Here is a 20,869-nt window from a genome sequence, read left to right on the forward strand (position 1 = left end):
CTGAGTGTTCCAGGGGCCAATAGGGAGATTACTGTTATAAAAACACCAAATTGTTGGTGGAATTAAGGGGGTATTCAGCATGGAAAGCAGAAGCCAAAGGGGAAGCGCGAGTGTCTTTTAATAGCCACGGACCGCCAGGCAGAAAAAGAATAAACTTGCTCTGTGCTGCTGCAAAGCCCGGGACACAGCACAACGCACGCTGAGAGGACCGGAGGCTGGCACCCCCAGCACCACCAGCCGGCCCTCACTGACGCCCGCCCACCCGCCTCCCAGCCGCCGGCTCCCCACTCTCCCCCGCCGCGCCACCCAGCCCCCCACGCCCCCCCGGCCCGCGTGCCGTCCTGCCCCTCCGCCTCTCCCCCGGGCGGGCTGGGACTGGACCCGCTGTTCGTCCAGGGAGGTCAAGCGAGGGGCCCTCTCCCAGCCAGCAGCCCTGACCTCTTCCAGACCCGTCCCGGCCCCAGGCCGGGCTAGAGCCCATGTGAACTCTCCCCGCGCCCCCCACTCGGCTCCACAGCAGCTGACACAACCGGAAGCACCTCCCCTGCTGAGGTCACTCCGTGTTCACGACGGCCGGCGCGGAGGGATTGAGGAGCGAGCTCCCACCCGACCCTGAGCCTGACCCCTGACCCCTGACCCCTGACCTGGGCCGTGGAGGAGGGGGCCCGCCGGGAGCGGACTGGAGCAGCCACACGTGGCGGGCAGGCTGGGGACCTGCCTGGAGCCCCGTCACCACGAGCCTCGACAGCAGTGCTGCTCACCTTTTCCGTGGCTGCGCTCCGATCTGCCGGACAGACTTCTCCTCGGTGTGGAAGAGCAGACTCCTCTGCGCAGTCGAGACGAGCAGCACCTTCTGGCTGTAGTCCAGCTGCACGATGGAAGCCGGCTCCTCCAGCACCAGGCGGGAGTGGCAGACGCCCTGCGGAGAGACGCCAGGTGAGGCCGGCCGCGCGGCGCGCTCCAGTGACCCACGCCAGCCTCACAGCACTGGCCCACGTCCCTCCTGAGCCCGCGTTTCGGTCAATGTCTACCTTAAAACGAATGCTCTAATTCTCACCGGATTCCGTGTTAACCCACTGCAATGAAATTATTTGCAGAAGTCCTCACTAATGAGAAAACAGTCAGGGTTACCATCTATGTCAGGCTACATCAAGCTGGCCAAGAAACATTTAAAAATTCTGTATAATTTTTTTAAAATGTTCTCAGTACACGGTTCAAAGAAGAATCCATAAAGATTAAGCAGAAATATGTTGCACGATGTGTATTATTAATTCCGACAGAACACAATGGGACTTCCTATAATATTATTGTGACAACGGTCAAAGTCCACATCGCCCTCCTCCCCCACAAAGAGTTCAAAGCAATCGTGGGGACGTCATATCCTTGCCTACTGAAAGGGTCAGAAGAAACAGGTTAGAAAGAAATTAAAATGGTATTAAGTATATTGAAGAACAAAGTAAAGTTCTAGAAGGCATTTTACTGCTAACACAAACTATATTTCTTGGTGTCAAATATCTGCTCCTATAAGCCACTCTTCTGAACCCGTTTCTTTAATTGTTTAGAAATACTGATGCAATGTCATAGACCTTTGCAGGGAAAGAGGAAGCAGCAATCAGAGCCATTGGTAAGATTTACATACAGTAAAATTCACCCTTTTTAGATATACAATTCTACGCATTTTGACCAATGCATTCAGTTATGTAACCACCAGCACAATCAAGACAGGGAAATCCCCACTACCCCGCAAACACCAAGGACATCAAGCCAGATTTCCCTCCCACCTTTGCAGTTATGCAGACTGTAGCTTTTCAGTTTTTGACTTAGCTTGTAATGGAATTAAATTTATTGTACCGTATTGTGCAAAAACACACGTCTTTTTTGCAAATCTCATGAAATACCTGTGTCTTCAAAAAAAAAAAGATCAGAACCTCAATAGAGCTGGGAAAAAATGATCTGTATGCTAAGGACAGTGCTTTCTGCACGTGGTTTTTCTCTCCATTTCCCAACATCACGCATGAGCAGTGTCCCCTCTGTGCAACTCAGGCTGGGGGAGTGACAGCAGGAAAGTACAAATATGGGGACCCTTAAAACCGTAACAAAATGTTTTCCTGGAGAGTAGCAGTTCTCAAAGTGTGGTCCACGGTCCCTGAGGGTCCCTAGGACCTCTCGAGGTCAAAACCATTTTCATTATAATACTAGGTTTTATCTGCCTTTTCCACCAAGCTGTGGTTTGTATTGATGGTTGGTAGAGCTACTGAAAGCTCAAATGGGCCCAAGATGAGCAGGGCACCAAAATCCGGTAGCTGCCACGGTGCCTCAGCCACTGTGCACTTGCAGCAAAAACATGAATTTCACTTCAGAAGGTCTTTGATGCAGGAAAATGATAATTCCATCTTATCCTGACCCTTGTGTATGCCTATCTTTGTAGTCTGTGTGACAAAACAGGGCATGCACGCAGCCCTCCTGCTGATGCTGAAGTACTTCGGTTCTCTCAAGGAGGAAGCACTTGTGCGATTGTATGAGCTGGGAGCTCAACCAGCTGCTTTTTTTCACAAAATACATTTTTACTTGAAATACTATAATTATTCAAACTTGGGTATTTGGCAGGCATTTTCTCAGAAAGAACAAAGTGAGCCCGTCAATTCAGGGAAAATAAGTGATGGTATTTGTTGCTGATAATAAAATGCAAGTTTACAAGTGAAGATTAGAATTTGAAAACTTGTATCCACCCTTGTGAACCTGACAGATTCCCAACAGCTAAAGACTTTTCTCATCAGAATGATGGCGACATTAACAAAGGTGCTTTCTTTGATATTATATAATTAAATGTTTCAACATTTGGAAGATGTGCATCACTCAGTAGATCAATATTTTCCAAGTGATCAACGCACGATGTTACAAAATCACACGTGGGTCAAGGAGCCATTCTAAGTGCAAGACAGACCAATGGACTTCACTGTAACAGAGTGAGAAAAATTCATCTGTATGCTTTCAGATTTCATGTTGTAACCAACCTTTAAAGAAACCACCATTAGTCAATTTGGGGATGTGATTAAAGAATATCCACAATTCTCTGGAAGGGCTATTAAAATACTCCTCCTGTTTCCCACTACATGTCTGTGTGAGGCCAGATTTTCTTTACGTACTCCAACCAAAACAATATATTGTGACAGACTAAAGGCAGAATCCAGCTGTCTTCTACTAAGGCAGACATTAAAGAGATTTGCAAAAATGTAAAGCCATGCTCTCTTGCAAACAGCAGTAGAAGTTTTGTTTTGCTTTGTTTTTTTTCAGCCACACCGTATGGCTTGTGGGATCTTAGTTCCCCGACCAGGGACTGAACCCAGGCCCTCGGCAGTAAGAGTGCGGAGTCCTAACCACTGGACCACCAGGGAATTCTCAGCAGTAGTTTTGAAAATAGTTATTTTCACAAAAGTATGTTATTTATGTTAACATATAATGAGTTCATTATTTCAAAATAAAATTAATAAAAATTTTTTAATTTCTCAGTTTTAATTTCTAACATAGTGCACTCAGTAGATATAAAACCCATACAAACAAAACCTCTTTGGAATCCTCTTTTTAAGAGTGTAAAGTGCAAAGGCGTCTTGGGACCAAAATGTTTGAGAACTACTGCTAGAGAACATTTGTAGAAGACAGGCCAGTCTCGGATCAGAGGGACTAAAAGTCATCCAGCTAGTAACTGCTGAATTCCTAGACGCACTAGGAATGACGGCTACAAATAAGAAAACGAAAGGACTGCGCCACCAAGGAGTTCATTCTAACTGAGCAGAGGTGTGACAAAACAAAGCACAGGCAGGCATAAAGCCACATGCGCAATGGGAGCACACCCTTGGTTTGAAGTTGAGCTCTGTCAGGCATCAGCTCATGACTGGGATCCCTTGGAGCCTGGGTTTCTTATCTACTGACTGAAGATCAGCACACACAGCTTAGGGCTCTGTTGTGAGGCTTAAATAAAATGACAAATATGAGGGTGGGGCTAGGTTCCCTGCTGCCACCAACCCTCCTCCTTTCCCACCACTCTCTCCCACACAACCAGAGCTTGGCTGGGGCGAGCTCACCACCCACTGGAAGCACTGACCTCCGTCCACAATGTGGACAGAGAATACTGCCCGCCACACGGATGAACAAAGGATGCTGCAGCTATCAGCCACTGCGGCCGCCCCCAACAGTGCAGCTGAAGGGGTTCAGGACGCAAGAGAACAGGATACTTACTGGCCCTAGACAGTTAAGGTGTGTATCAAAGGAATGATTTCAATGAGCCCAGACTCTGGTATCTTCCCATACATAGAAAAGCGCTGAAGTCATTAACTTGAGATGTTTGTTTTTTCTTTAATTAGCAGAAATCTTGATGTTCAACTACCTGGTTTGTTTTTGCAAAACTCCTATATATCCTGGCTCTTCCCTCATCTCTTTGGAGCAGTCCCTCAGAGTCACGTGAGAGACTGTCTATCGGGCTTAAGTCCTCAGTAAGTCCAATGAATAAAACTTCTCGACTTTCAGGTTGTATTTTTTTTTTCAGTCAACAATAGTCATGACTGTGAAACGCTTCACATCCTCCTACAAACTCTTCAAGGAATTAGGTTTGATAGTGGCTACTTTTCTAACTGGTAGCAATAGAAAACAGGAGAATGAAAAAAGTGTATGTTCCAGAAGAAACAAAGGCCAATTCTTTAGATACAGAAGTAGAAGCTTATAAAGCATTAGAAAAGCCCTTGAAAGAAAATGTTACAAACAACAGTTGAGATTAGAAAGGGACAATGGGGAGTTCCTGGTGCCCTAGAGGTTAGGATTCCACACTTTCACTGCTGTGGCCTGGGTTCAATCCCTGGTTGGGGAACTGAGATCCCACAAGCCAACTGGCACGGCAGACAAAAAAAAAAAAAAAAAATAGGGACAATAATCAAGAATTCAAGTTGACCAACTACTATAATTTCTCCAAATATAAGACAAGCAATATTTCGGAAAATAATTTTACCTGATCTAGATCCAGAGAAGAATAGACAATTTTCCCTTTGTCATCTCCAGAGAACAATTTCATTCCATTGGGGCTCCAAGCCAGAGCTGTTATGCTATTCTTGTGAATACCAGTGACGTCAAATCTCCGAAGCTATGAATAAACGATGAAAATACACACAAGAAAAAGACAAGGATGAACACTGTGAGATGTGAACAAGGTGGTACGCAATCCCTCCTGTTTATGGAAAAGCTGGTGTTCCCAAGTTGTTTCCATGCAAAAACCTGCACAAGGGTCCACCTGACTATTTACCTTTAAAATTTACAGAGAAGAGCCAGAGAATATTAAGCAAAATTACCCATATATGCTTTTTGCCAAGTGTCGTACCAGGAACAAAAAAGTCATCTAATTATAAAGAGCACAGAGTGAGGCTTTTCTGAGCAAGTATTTTCTTGGCAGAAGAGGACTCCTCATTTTAAAAGACATGAGGAATTTGCCAAGAAGTCAAGAAATGCTAAAATGATTAGTACTTACCTGTTTATTTCTCCCTGGCAACGAGGATACAAGTTGAAAGACTGCAACCCTCCCAGAGGCTGTGCCTGCAGCCACCAGGTCATCGAAGCAGCTCAGCAGTTTCACCACCGTGATGGATTCCGTTTTCCCCTGAAAGAGGAAACATTCAAAAACAAATGGGCCATAATTCAAAGAGTCATGTACCACAATGTTCATTGCAGCGCTATTTACAATAGCCAGGACATGGAAGCAACCTAAGTGTCCATCAACAGATGAATGGATAAAGAAGATGTGGCACGGGCTTCCCTGGTGGCACAGTGGTTAAGAATCCGCCTGCCAGTGCACGGGACACGGGTTCGAGCTCTGGTCCGGGAAGATCCCACATGCCGCGGAGCAACTAAGCCCATGCACCACAACTACTGAGCCTGCGTTCTAGAGCCCGCGAGCCACAACTACTGAAGCCCATGCGCCTAGAACCCGTGTTCCGCAACAAGAGAAGCCACCACAATGAGAAGCCCACACACCGCAACGAAGAGCAACCCCCACTTGCCACAACTAGAGAAAGCCCACGTGCAGCAATGAAGACCCAACACAGCCAAAAATAAATAAATAAATTTAAAAAAAAAAGAAGATGTAAACAAGATGTGGCACGTATATACAATGGACTATTACTCAGCCATAAAAAGAAACGAAACTGAGTTATTTGTAGTGAGGTAGATGAACCTAGAGTCTGTCATGCAGAGTGAAGTAAGTTAGAAAGAGAAAAACAAATACCGTATGCTAACACATATATATGGAATCTAAAAAAAAAAAAAAGGTTCTGAAGAACCTAGGGGCAGGACAGGAATAAAGATGCAGACGTAGAGAATCGACTTGAGGACACAGGGAGGGGGAAGGGTAAGCTGGGACGAAGTGAGAGAGTGGCATGGACATATATACACTACCAAACGTAAAACAGATAGCTAGTGGGAAGCAACCGCGTAGCACAGGGAGATCAGCTCAGTGCCTTGTGTCCACCTATAGGGGTGGGATAGGGAGGGTGGGAGGGAGATGCAAGAGGGAGGGGATATGGGGATATATGTGTACGCATAGCTGATTCACTTTGTTATACAGCAGAAACTAACACAACATTGTAAAGCAATTATACTCCAATAAAGATGTTAAAAAAAAACAAACAAAACAAATGGGCCTGTCACCAGGCCAGCTTTCAGACTATGAAACATTACCTACCAATGGAATGTAAAACCTCATTGGACTGCAGCCTATATATATTCCTGATTGAAAATGTATACAATTCAGAAAGATAATTAATCTCTTTTTCTTTCCAGGTTTTTTATCTTCGAAATGACAATTGTTTTTTTTTGGCTGTGCCACACAGCATGTGGGATCTTAGTTCCCCGACCAGGATTTGAACCTGCCTCCCCTGCACTGGAAGTGCAGAGTCTTAACCACTGGACCACCAAGGAAGTCCCTGAAATGACTAAATTTTAAAACTGCACTTCTGAGAAAGGAAATACTGATCAATCAAGTATGAATACACTGAGCTCTTATCAAGAAAGTACTAAGGAACTTGGATAAGAGAGGTAGTTCCCCTCAAAACTGGAGTCTGGCGTCAGAAGAGCTATCCCAGACCCAGGCTCTCCTTTCTTCTCTCTCAACGTGGACAAGTCATCCACCGACTGTAGTCCACGGTGTGTACCTGCCACACAGGCTTGCTTGAGGATCAATGAGACAATACATTTGAGAGTGCTTTATAAACTGATTCCTGGCGTGTTTTGGTTCTCAGATCAATAATCACATTAAATAACACTAACTCAAGCTTAATACATTGGTTTATTAAAAAGCACATGTCAAGCACTGAATACAGATATTCGGGCTTCCAGAGCATCTGAATGATCATTTTTCATTTTGAAACCACTCATTCAGAAAAATTACACAACCATTTCGACCTTGCTAAGACATATGGCAAGATCTTCAGTAAGCCATTTTGATCCCTGATGCAGTAATTTAGATGGTAATCAATCTGTCAAATACGCAAGCATCCCCTCTGCATTCAGGGTACTGAGTCAGCTGCTATGGTAATACACAGTAGGGCGCAGGCCTGCCCTCTCAAAGCTGTAGCAATGAGACATGCACATGGAGAGCTGCCCCCCGCAAGTGGGGGTGGCAGTGACTGAGCTCACTTTCATCTGCCACTTTACAGCTTGCAGCGTATGTTCATGGTCTATAAATACACTTGGTGCCACATCGTGATACAGGGTAAGGGACCTGGATCTTAAGCTACAGGAAGGAAAAGGGGGACCCCTGAAGATGCCTGCTTTTGCAGGTCTATCAGTCAGAGGTGTTTCTGGTAACCCCATTAGGAACAGGATGGAAGGAGGAAGGCGTGGGACCAGGCATGAGGACCAGCTGGGAGCCTCCTGCAATAGTTCAGGTGGAGGTAGTATGCGCCCGGTCAAGGGAAGTGGCAAACTGAACAGGTGCAAGGGCAGTAAACCCTGACAAGGAAAGAAGAGTATGAAGACCCGGTCAGAAGGAGGGCAGCGGTGATGAACAGAGCACATCGGCTCTCTCTGTAAGGGACGCTCTCTCAGTCACGCGTGTCCTGTGCTGGGCAACCTGTTCAGCGCTTCACAGGCGTTATCTCCTGGGGTCCTCAAACCACCAAGAGGGCAGGTGCTGGAGTTATCCTCATTTTACAAAGGTGAAGTGATTTGTCTCAGGTCATAAAGCTAGAGAGAATCAAAAGTCAGGACTCACGCCCAAGTGTGACCCTACAGGGGCCCTGCTCTGCCTCGCTGCCCTATGCCTTCTGAGCAGATCCATGGCTGTGGAGATGGAAGGTGTGGTCGGCTCTGGACAAGAAGGAGAATGAAAGGACTGCGGGAATGTGAGTGATGGTTCCATCTCTGCTTTGAGGGAAGAAAGGGACATAACATGCTTTAGATGTGTATCGTCTGACATGGCAACAGAATGTTAAAAAGAGAATATTTTTCCTGGGAATTTGTAATTATAAAAACTGCTACTACATCAGGAATCAAAATCTCTTATTGGAGATCTTGCCACATCATAGCACAAAATCAAAACGGTTGTGTAATTTTTCTGAATGAATGGTTTCAAAATAAAAATCATTGCTCAGATGGGCTGGAAGCCTGAATATCTACATGCAATGCTTGTACACGTGCTTTTAATAAACCAATGTACTAAACTTGACTTAACGTTATTTAATATGATTATTAAATAGATTTGGTTCTTGACTTAAGAACCAAAACATCCGAAGAATCAGATTATCAATATCTAACTATACTTCAGACAGAAAGAAAATATGAAGTTTCAACTTCTCACAGTATAACACTCTAGCTATTCTGAAAAACATTCCTCTCCAAACACCTAGAAATGTTGAATAAGACACATAAAACATTCTTTTAAATGCATAGCTGATCTCTAGAAAGTAAAGAAAATCTACAAGAGCCAAAAACAAAAAGACTACTGTCAAATTAGAACAGAAGCCAGCCCCGAAGCTACAGGCTGCGTAGGGCAATCCGGCCGACACCCAGACCCCTGACTCTCTGAGGTGAGCATGGTTAATGGGGACAAGGCTTCAGGCCAGGCGAGGTGGGGAGCTGGAACCGACAGCCCCTGCTGAAGCCAGAATCCCTGAAGACCTAACTCTCAGTGAAAGTGTAAATGGGGGAAAAATCCATTTGCTGGGAAATGAGGCTGACAAGGACCTTTGTCTTATCTCAGGCGTTGACTGGAGTGAATAAAAAAGAATGGTTCCTAAGACTGTAATCACAAAGCTGCCGTATCCGGCACCAGAGTTTGAATTTATTCTCCCTTCCCACTGAAAAGAACCTTCATGCCAGGCACTTTACCTGACATGCTTCCGTGTTTGTAGCACTCCAAGGTGGCTGGCAGAGTGACCATCAACCCCATCTGTGGAACACAGGGCCCTCAGCGCTCCCACATATTAGGATCAGCCACATAGCTCACAATTAGACATGACCACAGGGAAATAGGTCCCCTCAAGAAGAATCAACTAAAGAAAGCAATAACAGAATTGGACAACTCCTCATCCTGACTCAAGTATTTCATTTAGAGTGAGGAGACCCAGAACATAAAAGAAATATGCTTAACGGGAGGGATAGATTGGGAATTGGGGATTAACAGATACACACTACTATATATAAAATAAACAACAAAGACCTACTGTATAGCACAGGGAACTATATTCAATATCTTGTAATAACCCATGATGGAAAAGAATCTGAAAAAGAATATATAACTGAATCACTTTGCTATACACCTGAAACATTGTAAATCAACTATGCTTCAGTAATAAAAAAGAAATATGCTTAAAAATGTTAAAGAAATGTAAAAAGAAATCGAAACATAAGACCAAACTATTATCAGAAATAACAGAAATGAAAAAGAATCAAAAGGATGTAACATCTCAGGGGCAGACTAAACAGCAGCCTAGTCACAGGTGAAGGAAAAGTACTGAACTAGATGACAGATCTGTGCGGCAAAGAAAAGATAAAAAAATACGACAGATAAGAGTCATAGAGAATAGAATATGAAGGTCCAACCTACATCTAATTGGGATTCCAGAAGGAAAGAAAACAGAGGATAAGAGAAGGAACGTCTTCAGAGATAAGGGCTAAAAATTATCCAAAACTGATGAAAGACCTATATCCTCAGGAGCACGAGCCTTGAACAAGACTCATGAAAAGAAATACACACATACACATCTTGTAGTGAAACAGTAAAACCTCAAAGGCAGTGAGAAGATATTAATATGTCAGAGAAAAAAGGGAAATAACTAAATATGAACAATTATTAACAAAAGACATCTCAACAATGGATGTTGAGATTATCATCCTCAAAGTGCTAAGAGGAAAATACTGTTAGCCTTGAATAGTATACCTCTAAACAATTCAAAGACAGAGAGACATTCAGACAAACAAAAAAATCAAGAGTACTTACCACCAAAAGACTTCAACACAAGAACTACTAAAGGATGTACTCCAGGGCTTCCCTGGTGGCGCAGTGGTTAAGAATCCGCCTGCCAATGCAGGGGACACGGGTTCAAGCCCTGGTCCGGGAAGATCCCACATACCGTGGAGCAGCTAAGCCCGTGCGCCACAGCTACTGAGCCTGTGCTCTAGAGCCCACGAGCCACAACTACTGAAAGCCCGCGCACCTAGAGCCCGTGCTCCGCAACAAGAGAAGCCACCGCAATGAGAAGCCTGCGCACCGCAATGAAGAGTAGCCCCTGCTCGCCGCAACTAGAGAAAGCCCGCACGCAGCAACGAAGACCCAACGCAGCCAAAAATAAATAAATTTTTAAAAAAAGGATGTACTCCAGCAAGAAGGAAAATGGCTGCAAAGGGAAGAACTGAGATGTAACAAGGGATGGTGAGTAAAGCCATTGGCAAAACTGTGAGGGAATCTAAACAGTGACTATAAAATATAATAATAATAATGTCCAACTTGAGTAGTTAAATATAGAATGAAAACACTAGATAGTTATGTGTATAATAAGAAAGACCAGACAGAAACATCGTAAGAAAGCTACAGACCAATATTCCTCCATGAATACAGAGACAAAAAATCTGAACAAAATATTACTAAAAGGAATACAGCAAGATTGAAAAAAAAAAAAAAAAGGATAATATGGAATTCCCTGGTGGTCCAGTGGTTAGGACTTGGTGCTTTCACTGCCAGGGCCTGGGTTCAATCCCTGTTCAGGGAACTAAGATCCCACAAGCCGTGCCATGAGGCCAAAAACAAAAGGATAATATATCATGACAAAATGGGGTTTAAAAGAGTAATGCACGGTTGGAATAATAACCAAAACTCAATTCATGTAACATAACATATAAATAAAGAAGGAAATCATATCATCACAACAGATTCAAGTGAATATCTGACAAACTTCAATACTCATTCATGATAAAAACTCTCAGAAAACTAGGATAGAAATAAACAGAAATAAAAAGCGTCCGTGAGGAATCTATAGCTAATGTAATGGTGAAGACCAAGGATAAGGCCCAAGGATAAGGCCAAGACATCTATTCTCACTGCAGACACCATACTGAGGTCTTGGCCAGCACAGTAAGTCAAGTAAAAAATTAAAGGCATACAGACTGGAAAAGATGAGGTAAAACTCTCTCTTCAGAAGCAAGCAGGATCATCTACGTAGAAAACCCAGGCTTCCCTGGTGGCCCAGGGGTTAAGAATCCGCCTGCCGGGCTTCCCTGGTGGCGCAGTGGTTGAGAATCTGCCTGCCAATGCAGGGGACACGTGTTCGAGCCCTGGTCCAGGAAGATCCCACATGCCGCGGAGCAACTAGGCCCGTGCGCCACAACTACTGAGCCTGCGCTCCACAATGAAAGGCCGCGATAGTAAGAGGCCCACGCACCATGATGAAGAGTGGCCCCCGCTTGTCACGACTAAAGAAAGCCCTCACACAGAAACGAAGACCCAACACAGCCAAAAAATAAATAAATAAATAAATAAATAGCACTCCTACATTCTTTAAAAAAAAAAGAATCCGCCTGCCAACACAGGGGACACGGGTTCGTGCCCTGGTCCGGGAAGATCCCACATGCCATGGAGCAACTAAGCCTGTGCGCCACAACTACTGAGTCTGCGCTCTAGAGCCCGCAAGCCACAACTACTGAGCCTACGTGCCACAATTACTGAAGCCTACGCACCTAGAGCCCATGCTCTGCAACAAGAGAAGCCACAGCAATGAGAAGCCCACGCACCGCAACGAAGAGTAGCCCCCGCTCACTGCAACTAGAGAAAGCCCATGCACAGCAATGAAGACCCAACACAGCCATAAATAAAATTATATATATATTAAAAAAAAATGTAGAAACCTTACTACCATATAGGTCCCTTACTCTCCCCTCTTACATTATAGTTATCTTATATATTACTACATGTATACACACTGAAAACTCGATCAGTGTTATAATTTTTGCTGTCAAGTATATTTTAAAGAACTCAAGGGCTTCCCTGGTGGCACAGTGGTTAAGAATCCGCCTGCCAATGCAGGCGACACGGGTTCAAGCCCTGGTCAGGGAAGATCCCACATGCCGTGGAGCAACTAAGCCCGTGTGCCACAACTACTGAGACTGCGCTCTAGAGCCCGCGAGCCACAACTACTGAGCCCACGTGCCACAACTACTGAAGCCCACGCGCCTAGAGCCCGTGCTCCGCAACAAGAGAAGCCACCACAATGAGAAGCCCGCGCACTGCAACGAAGAGTAGCCCCCTCTCACCGCAACTAGAGAAAGTCTGCGCGCAGCAACGGAGACCCAATACAGCCAAAAATAAATAAATAAAATAAATAAATTTATTTAAAAAAAAAAAAGAACTCATGAGGAGAGAAACAGTCTACTGTATTTACTATTATTCTTCCTTCATTACTGATGTTCCAAGTTTCCTTCTGGTATCGTTTCTCGTTTGCCTAAAGAACTTCCTGAAGCAATTATTTAGAGCAGGTCTGCTGGCAATGAATCCCCCTAGTTTTCCTTCACCTGAGAATATTTTTATTTCACTTTCTTTCCTAATAGATATTTTTATTGGGTAAAAATTCTGAGCTGACCATTCTTTTCTTTCAACACTTTATAAATGTTGTACCACTGTCTTCTAGCCTCCATAGTTCCTGATGAGAAATTTGTGGTCATTCAAATCATTGTCCCTTACAGGTAATGTGTCATTCTCTGGCTACTTTTAAGATTTCTCTTTGTCTTTAGTTTTTAGAAGTCTGATTAGGATATGTCTGGGTATGGATTTCTTTGGTCTATCCTGTTAGGGGTTCACTGCTGGATTCATAAGTCTTTTTTGTTAAGTGCTGAAGTATTTGAGAGATCTCAGATATATTAATCCATAACCATAGTTTTAAAGATTAACTATGTAATGGTTTTAAATGTGTGGGGAATTTGAGCAGTCAAATCCATAAGCTATTAAATAAAGGAAAGAAATAGCAAGAGTTTTAATTTTCATACAAAAAATACAAATATAAACTCTAGAGCCAATCTGCCCAAGTTCAGACAATGGTGCCACCACTTCCTAACCACCTCACAAGTCACTCAACCTCTCTGTACCTCAGCTGTCTCCCTGGTAAAACGGGGATGAGAAAACATCATCTACCTCACAGAGTCTTGTGAGGATGAAATGCGTTAATATATGTAAAGATTTACAATAATGTCTGGCACATAGTAAGTGCTATATGCATGCTAACCATTTGTGTTATTTTAAATTGAGTACAGAGGCTTAACAAAAACTAACTTTTTAAGTTAAACTTTAATTTAAGTTGAATACTGATTAAAATATAGATATTTGTAAATACTTCTCTTAAACACAAAAGCCTTGTCTTAGGCTGTAAAAGCCCACTAACCACAGGCAGAGTAGAACCCCATGAGGCTGTGAGGCAGGAGCCACAACTCAGTCACCCTTGAGTCTCTCACAAAACCCGAGCACTCATAAATCACAGGTATCAACTCAGCGGGTGAATTCAGTCCACCTCCCCAACAACTACAATACACAGAGATGCCTGAGTCAACCAGCACAGAACAGAGGTCGGTCAAGACCCCAGTGGCAGTGCTCTACAGAAGTGACCTCATTTAAGATGCACGTGTTCTGGCAGCTAGCTAACATTGATCCTAATCCTGTTTTCACAATAATTTCACCAGAATAGCTAGTGATTATTTGAGTAAGTCAGGTACGGTATTTTGAGAAACAAAACACGTAGAAAACACGTAGAGGGACTTCCCTGGTGGTCCGGTGGCTAAGAGTCCACGCTCCCACTGTAGGGGGCACAGGTTTGATCCCTGGTCGATGAACTAAGATCCTGCATATCGCATGGTGCAGCCAAAAAAAAAAAACAAACCAAAACAAAAAAGAAAACACTTAGAAAAACATGCCTACTTTCAAAGTTTTCTATTAAGTGTTAAACACTATAATGTTCTCTCTTTTTTTTTTAATTTTACTTATTTAGTTATTTAGTTATTTATTTATTTATTTATTTATTTATTTATTTATTTATTTTTGGCTGTGTTGGGTCTTCGTTTCTGTGCGAGGGCTTTCCCCAGTTGTGGCAAGCGGGGGTCACTCCTCATCACAGTGCGCGGGCCTCTGACCATCGCGGCCTCTCTTGTTGTGGAGCACAGGCTCCAGACGCGCAGGCTCAGTAATTGTGGCTCACGGGCCCAGTTGCTCCGCAGCATGTGGGATCTTCCCAGACCAGGGCTCGAACCCGCGTCCCCCGCACTAGCGGGCAGACTCTCAACCACTGCGCCACCAGGGAAGCCCCTATAATGTTCTCTCTTAAAGTAACTCTGGATTTTTGGAGGCAGGAAAAAAAGTTAAAACATCAACATTTTTAGCTGTACTCCACCTCAATTAAAAATGGTCGTAAAGTATTGTTTGGCAAGGGCACTCAGGCCATATTCTAGCAAATCAGAAGTCAATTACCCCGTCCTGGAGCTCACAAGCATGTTAAACGTTAGCCAGGGCTCACACATGCTTAGGTGAGGACGAGCACGACTCACCTCAAAGTTGTACTTCTTCATCTGGTTCAAGTGCCGGCAGTACAGGTAGAGCATGCCAATGCTACTGCCCACGGCAATGTAGTCCCCGTTGGCGTCCAGGGCCGTGAGGTAGACCACTATGGAGCGGAACCCCTTCTGGATCTTTGTGGGAATGGCATTGAGGAGATGGTACAAAGGGCAGAACTCTCTGAATGTAATAGACTCTGACACGGATGCCATGGCCAACGTTTCCACAGATGATCTTCAAGCAGGACAAGCAATTTTAACTGGCATCTAGGGAAACCTGGGGGCTAAAGAACAAGGCATTATAATGCTTTCAACATCTAGTCATGCAAAGAGAAGTCAGGTATAATAGTGGGAACGAGGAACTTTCAGGTGGGTATGAATTATACTCAGAGCTGAATTAAACAGAGAAAGTAAAACAAGTGTCATTAAGATCACTTTTCAGCATTTTAATTCAAAACTCACTTCAGTATGTGCTGGCCCCTGTAATTTATATTGTGATAAATGCTATGGAGGAGAAGAGGTGGAAAAAATATTAAAAATAATTCTTAATCTCAAGTAGCTTATGATCTAGTTAGGGAGGCAAAAGAAACTGTGAAGAGACATAAAACCAGATGTGATTAGGTGCTAATCTGTGGGTCTTAATGAGAAGAGCGAGAGAGCAGTGTGGACTGGAGTGTGGAGAAAGCTTCACCAGAAACATCCAGAATTCTGAAGCCCACCAGGAAGGACAGAATGTGGAAAAGAGGAATTCCCTGGCAGTCCGCACTTCCACTGCAGAGGGCACAGATTCGATCCCTGGTTGGGGAACTAAGATTCCGCAAGCCACATGGCCAAAAAAAAAAAAGCATGTGGAAAAGAAACAGTAAAGACACTGCACTAGGAGAACAGTGGACCAATCCAGACGTAGGAATAAGCTCACTGTGTCGAGGTGGTGGAGAAACATGTCCCCCGGCTGGATAGCCACAGCCTCCACAGCACTCAGAACCTCAGCTACACAACACCTCCTATCTGTTCTGCACTGACACCCACACCTCCGGAAAATTTGGATTCAAAGCTTCCCTCAATAAAGGGAAGCATGTTATATATCATCACACAGCGTGTTATACTTTATGAAGTGTTCATTCACCCATTTAATCCTTACCCTAAAAACTTTTACATGGTTTTGGAAGTCCCAGCCACGGCAATCAGAGAAGAAAAAGAAATAAAAGGAATACAAATTGGAAAAGAAGTAAAACTGTCACCGTTTGCAGATGACATGAGACTATACATAGAAAATCCTAAAGATGACACCAGAAAACTACTAGAACTAATCAATGAATTTGGTAAGGTTGCAGGATACAAAATTAATGCACAGAAATCTCTTTCATTCCTATGCACTAACAATGAAAGATCAGAAAGAGAAATTGAGGGAAGAATCCCATTTACCATCGCAACAAAAAGAATAATATACCTGGGAATAAACCTACCTAAGGAGGCAAAAGACCTGTACTCAGAAAACTATAAAACACTGATGAAAGAAATCAAAGATGACGTAAACAGATGGAGAAATACACCATGTTCTTGGGTTGGGAAAATCAATATTGTGATAACAACTATACTACCCAAAGCAATCTACAGATTCAGTGCAATCCCTATCAAATTACCAATGGCATTCTTCACAGAATTAGAACAAAAAATTTTACAATTTGTATGGAAACACAAAAGACCCTGAATAGCAAAGCAATCTTGAGAAAGAAAAGCAGAGCTGGAGGAATCAGGCTCTCCAACTTCAAACTATACTACAAAGCTACAGTAACCAAGACAAGTATGGTACTGTCACAAAAACAGAAATATAGATCAACAGTACAGGATAGAAAGCCCAGAGATAAACCCACACACATATGGTCACCTAATTTAGGACAAAGGACGCAAGAACATACAGTGGAGAAAAGACAGCCTCTTCAATAAGTGGTGCTGGGAAAACTGCACAGCTACATGTAAAAGAATGAAACTAGAACACTACTTAACACCATACACAAAAATAAACTCAAAATGGATTAAAGACCTAAATGTAAGACCAGACACTATAAAACTCTTAGAGGAAAACATAGGAAAAACACACTTTGATATAAACCACAGCAAGATCTTCTTTGACCCACCTCCTAGAGTAAAGGAAATAAAAACAAAAATAAACAAATGGGACTTAATTAAATTTAAAAGCTTTTGCCCAGCAAAGGAAACCATAAAAAAGACGAAAAAACAACCCTCAGAATGGGAGAAAATATTTGCAAACAAAGGAACAGACAAAGGATTAATCTCCAAAATATACGAACAGCTCATGGAGCTCAATATCAAAAAAACAAACAACCCAATTGAAAAATGGGCAGAACTAAATAGACATCTCTCCAAGGAGGACATACAGATGGCCAAGAGGCACATGAAAGGATGCTCAGCATCACTAATTATTAGTGAAATGCAAATCAAAACTACAATGAGGGGACTTCCCCGGTGGCACAGTGGTTAAGAATCCACCTGCCAGGCTTCCCTGGTGGCGCAGTGGTTGAGAATCTGCCTGCCAATGCAGGGGACACGGGTTCGAGCCCTGGTCTGGGAAGATCTCACATGCCGCGGAGCGACTAGGCCCGTGAGCCACAATTACTGAGCCTGCGCGTCTGGAGCCTGTGCTCCGCAACAAGAGAGGCCGCGACAGTGAGAGGCCCGCGCACCGCGATGAAGAGTGGCTCCTGCTCGCCACAACTAGAGAAAGCCCTCGCACAGAAACGAAGACCCAACACAGCCATAAATAAATTAATTAATTAATTAATTTTTTAAAAAATATTAAAAAAAAAAAAAAGAATCCACCTGCCAATGCAGGGGACACAGGCTCGATCCTTGGTCCTGGAAGATCCCACATGCCACAGAGCAACTAATCCCGTGTGCTTAGTTGAGCACTGCACTCTAGAGCCCACGCACCACAACTACTGAAGCCTGCATGCCCTAGAGCCCACGCACTGCAACTACTGAGCTGGTGTGCCTAGAGCCCATGCTCCACAACAAGAGAAACCACCGCAATGAGGAATCCGCACACTGCAACAAAGAGCAGCCCCCGCTCGGCAACTAGAGAAAGCCCGTTAGCAGCAACGAAGACCCAACTCAGCCAAAAAAAAAACAAACAAACAAAAAACAACTACTATGAGGTATCACCTCACACGGGTCAGAATGGCCATCATCAAAAAATCTACAGGGGGCTTCCCTGGTGGCGCAGTGGTTGAGAATCTGCCTGCTAATGCAGGGGACACGGGTTCGAGCCCTGGTCTGGGAAGATCCCACATGCCGCAGAGCAACTAGGCCCGTGAGCCACAGCTACTGAGCTTGCGCGTCTGGAGCCTGTGTCCCGCAACAAGAGAGGCCGTGACAGTGAAAGGCCTGCACACCGCGATGAAGAGTGGCCCCCGCTTGCCACAACTAGAGAAAGCCCTCACACAGAAATGAAGACCCAACACAGCCATTAAATAAATAAATAAATAAATAAATAAATAAATAAATAAATAAATAAATTTATTTAAAAAAAAAAATCTACAGGGGGCTTCACTGGCGGCGCAGTGGTAAGAGTCCGCCTGCCAATGCAGGGGACAGGGGTTCAATCCTTGGTCCAGGAAGATCTCACATGCCGCAGAGCAACTAAGCCCATGCGCCACAACTACTGAGCTTGCGCTCTAGAGCCTGCAAGCCACAACTACTGAAGCCCGCGCACCTAGAGCCCATGCTCCACAAGAGAAGCCACCACAATGAGAAGGCCGCGCACCGCAACAAAGAGCAGCCCAGCTCGCCGCAACCAGAGAGAGCCCACATGCAGCAGCAAAGACCCAACTCAGCCAAAAATAAATAAATAAAATAAATAAATGTATTTTTAAAAAGTCTACAAACAATAAATGCTGGAGAGGGTGTGGAGCAAAGGGAACCATCTTGCACTGTTGGCGGGAATGTAAATTGATACAGCCACTATGGAGAACAGTATGGAGATTCCCTAAAAAACTAGAAATAGAACTACATATGACCCAGCAATCCCACTACTGAGCATATACCCTGAGAAAACCATAACTCAAAAGGACACATGTACCCCAACTGGTTCATTGCAGCACTGTTTACAATAGCCAGGACATGGAAACAACCTAAATGTCCAAAGACAGATGAATGAATAAAGAAGATGTGGTACATATATACAATGGAATATCACTCAGCCATAAAAAGGAATGAAGTAGGGTCATTTGTAGAGATGTGGATGGACCTAGAGTCTGTTATACAGAGTGAAGCAAGCCAGAAAGAGAAAAACAAATATTGTATATTAACGCATATATGTGGAATCTAGAAAAATGGTACAGATGAACCTATGTGCAGGGCAGGAATAGAGACGCAGACATAGAGAATGGACATGTGGACACAGGAGGGGAAGGGGTGGGTGGGACAAAATGGGAGATTAGAATTGACATAAATACACTAACATGCGTAAAATAGATAGCTTGCGGGAACTTGCTATAAAGCACAGGAAGCTCAGCTCGGTGCTCTGTGATGACCTAGATGGGTGGGTTGGGAGGGGGTGGGAGGGAGGTCCAAGAGGGAGGGGATATATGTATGCATATAGCTGATTCACTTCATTGTACAGCAGAAACCAACACAACGTTGTAAAGCAATTATACTCTAATTTTTTTAAAAAAAGCTTTTACATAAGCTACTGAGAGCCAGAGGGTCACAAGACTTGCTCAAGACCACACGGGCAAGACCTGAATCTAGGCCTTTGCCCTTCAAGGCCTCAGCCCTTTCCAAAGGACTCTCTATCACATCCCCACCCCCTGCTTCTCCTTCTCCACACATCCTCTTCCTCTGCTGCTGATGGCCATCGCTGCCTGGCCCCTCCACCACTGGTCTGTAAGCCCAAGAGCAGAGGCCACATTCACCTCACTTACCCCTCTAGCCCCTGGAACCTAGAAAAGGGTCAGGCACATCGGAGGCACTAAGTATTAATTAATTTATTTTTTTATAAATTTATTTATTTTATTTATTTATGTATTTTCGGCTACATTGGGACTTCGTTGCTGTGCGCGGGCTTTCTCTAACTGCAGCGAGCGGGGGCTACTCTTCGTTGCGGTGCGCGGGCTTCTCACTGAGGTGGCTTCTTTTGTTGTGGAGCACGGGCTCCAGGTGCGCGGGCTTCAGTAGGTGCAATATGCGGGCTCAGTAGTTGTGCCTCGCAGGTTCTAGAGCGCAGGCTCAGCAGTTGTGGCGCATGGGCCTAGTTGCTCCGCAGCATGTGGGATCCTCCCGGACCAGGGCTCGAACCCGTGTCCCCTACATTGGCAGGCGGACTCTCAACCACTGCGCCACCAGGGAAGTCCCACACTAAGTATTTATTGAATAAATGAATGAGTTATAAAAAAGGAAAATCTGCAAGGAAGGAGTGAGCTCAAGAATGGAAAAGAAACAAAATATCATCTTTTCTCCAATATGGCCCCAGTTCAATGCTGGAATAAAAATCCTCTAGATCATTTTCAGACTCCTATTTCATTTGACAGCCACAATAGACAATACATACAGTGAAGCAGGCAGGGTAACTTACAAGCACCTTTCCTAAAGGTAAGCAAACAGTAATAAGTCCCTCTGCGATGGTTAAGAACATTAATATACCCTCTTTTAGCAGAAGTTGAAGCTCTGGGAGGTTCAGAAATTTGCCCAGGGTCATATAATTTTAAGTGGAATTTTGACGGTGAACGTTGATCCTGTCCATACAGCAGCATACTTCATAAATTTACAACTTTGTAAGGTCAAGACT

General features: G+C 44.1%; 1 protein-coding gene across 5 annotated transcripts in view; it reads right to left on the reverse strand.

Annotated features, from left to right (window-relative positions):
* TECPR2 (tectonin beta-propeller repeat containing 2) overlaps positions 1-20,869 on the reverse strand; it is a 108,476-nt gene that overhangs the window by 70,608 nt on the left and 16,999 nt on the right. For 4 of the 5 annotated variants that reach the window (XR_014260911.1, XM_082450973.1, XM_082450974.1 and 1 more), the window contains exons 2-5: positions 15,058-15,347; positions 5,513-5,641; positions 5,000-5,131; positions 762-919 (exon numbers count right to left, since the gene is read on the reverse strand). Coding sequence is in view for 4 of the 5 variants with exons in the window: in XM_082450973.1 (XP_082307099.1) it covers positions 762-919; positions 5,000-5,131; positions 5,513-5,641; positions 15,058-15,276 (638 nt within the window). In the remaining variant the exon portion in view is untranslated. The remainder of the gene's footprint in view (positions 1-761; positions 920-4,999; positions 5,132-5,512; positions 5,642-15,057; positions 15,348-20,869) is intronic. The other variant, XM_082450975.1, reaches the window with a different exon arrangement.

The sequence above is a fragment of the Balaenoptera physalus genome (assembly GCF_965194825.1).
Source record: "Balaenoptera physalus genome assembly, chromosome: 2".
Taxonomy (NCBI): domain Eukaryota; kingdom Metazoa; phylum Chordata; class Mammalia; order Artiodactyla; family Balaenopteridae; genus Balaenoptera; species Balaenoptera physalus.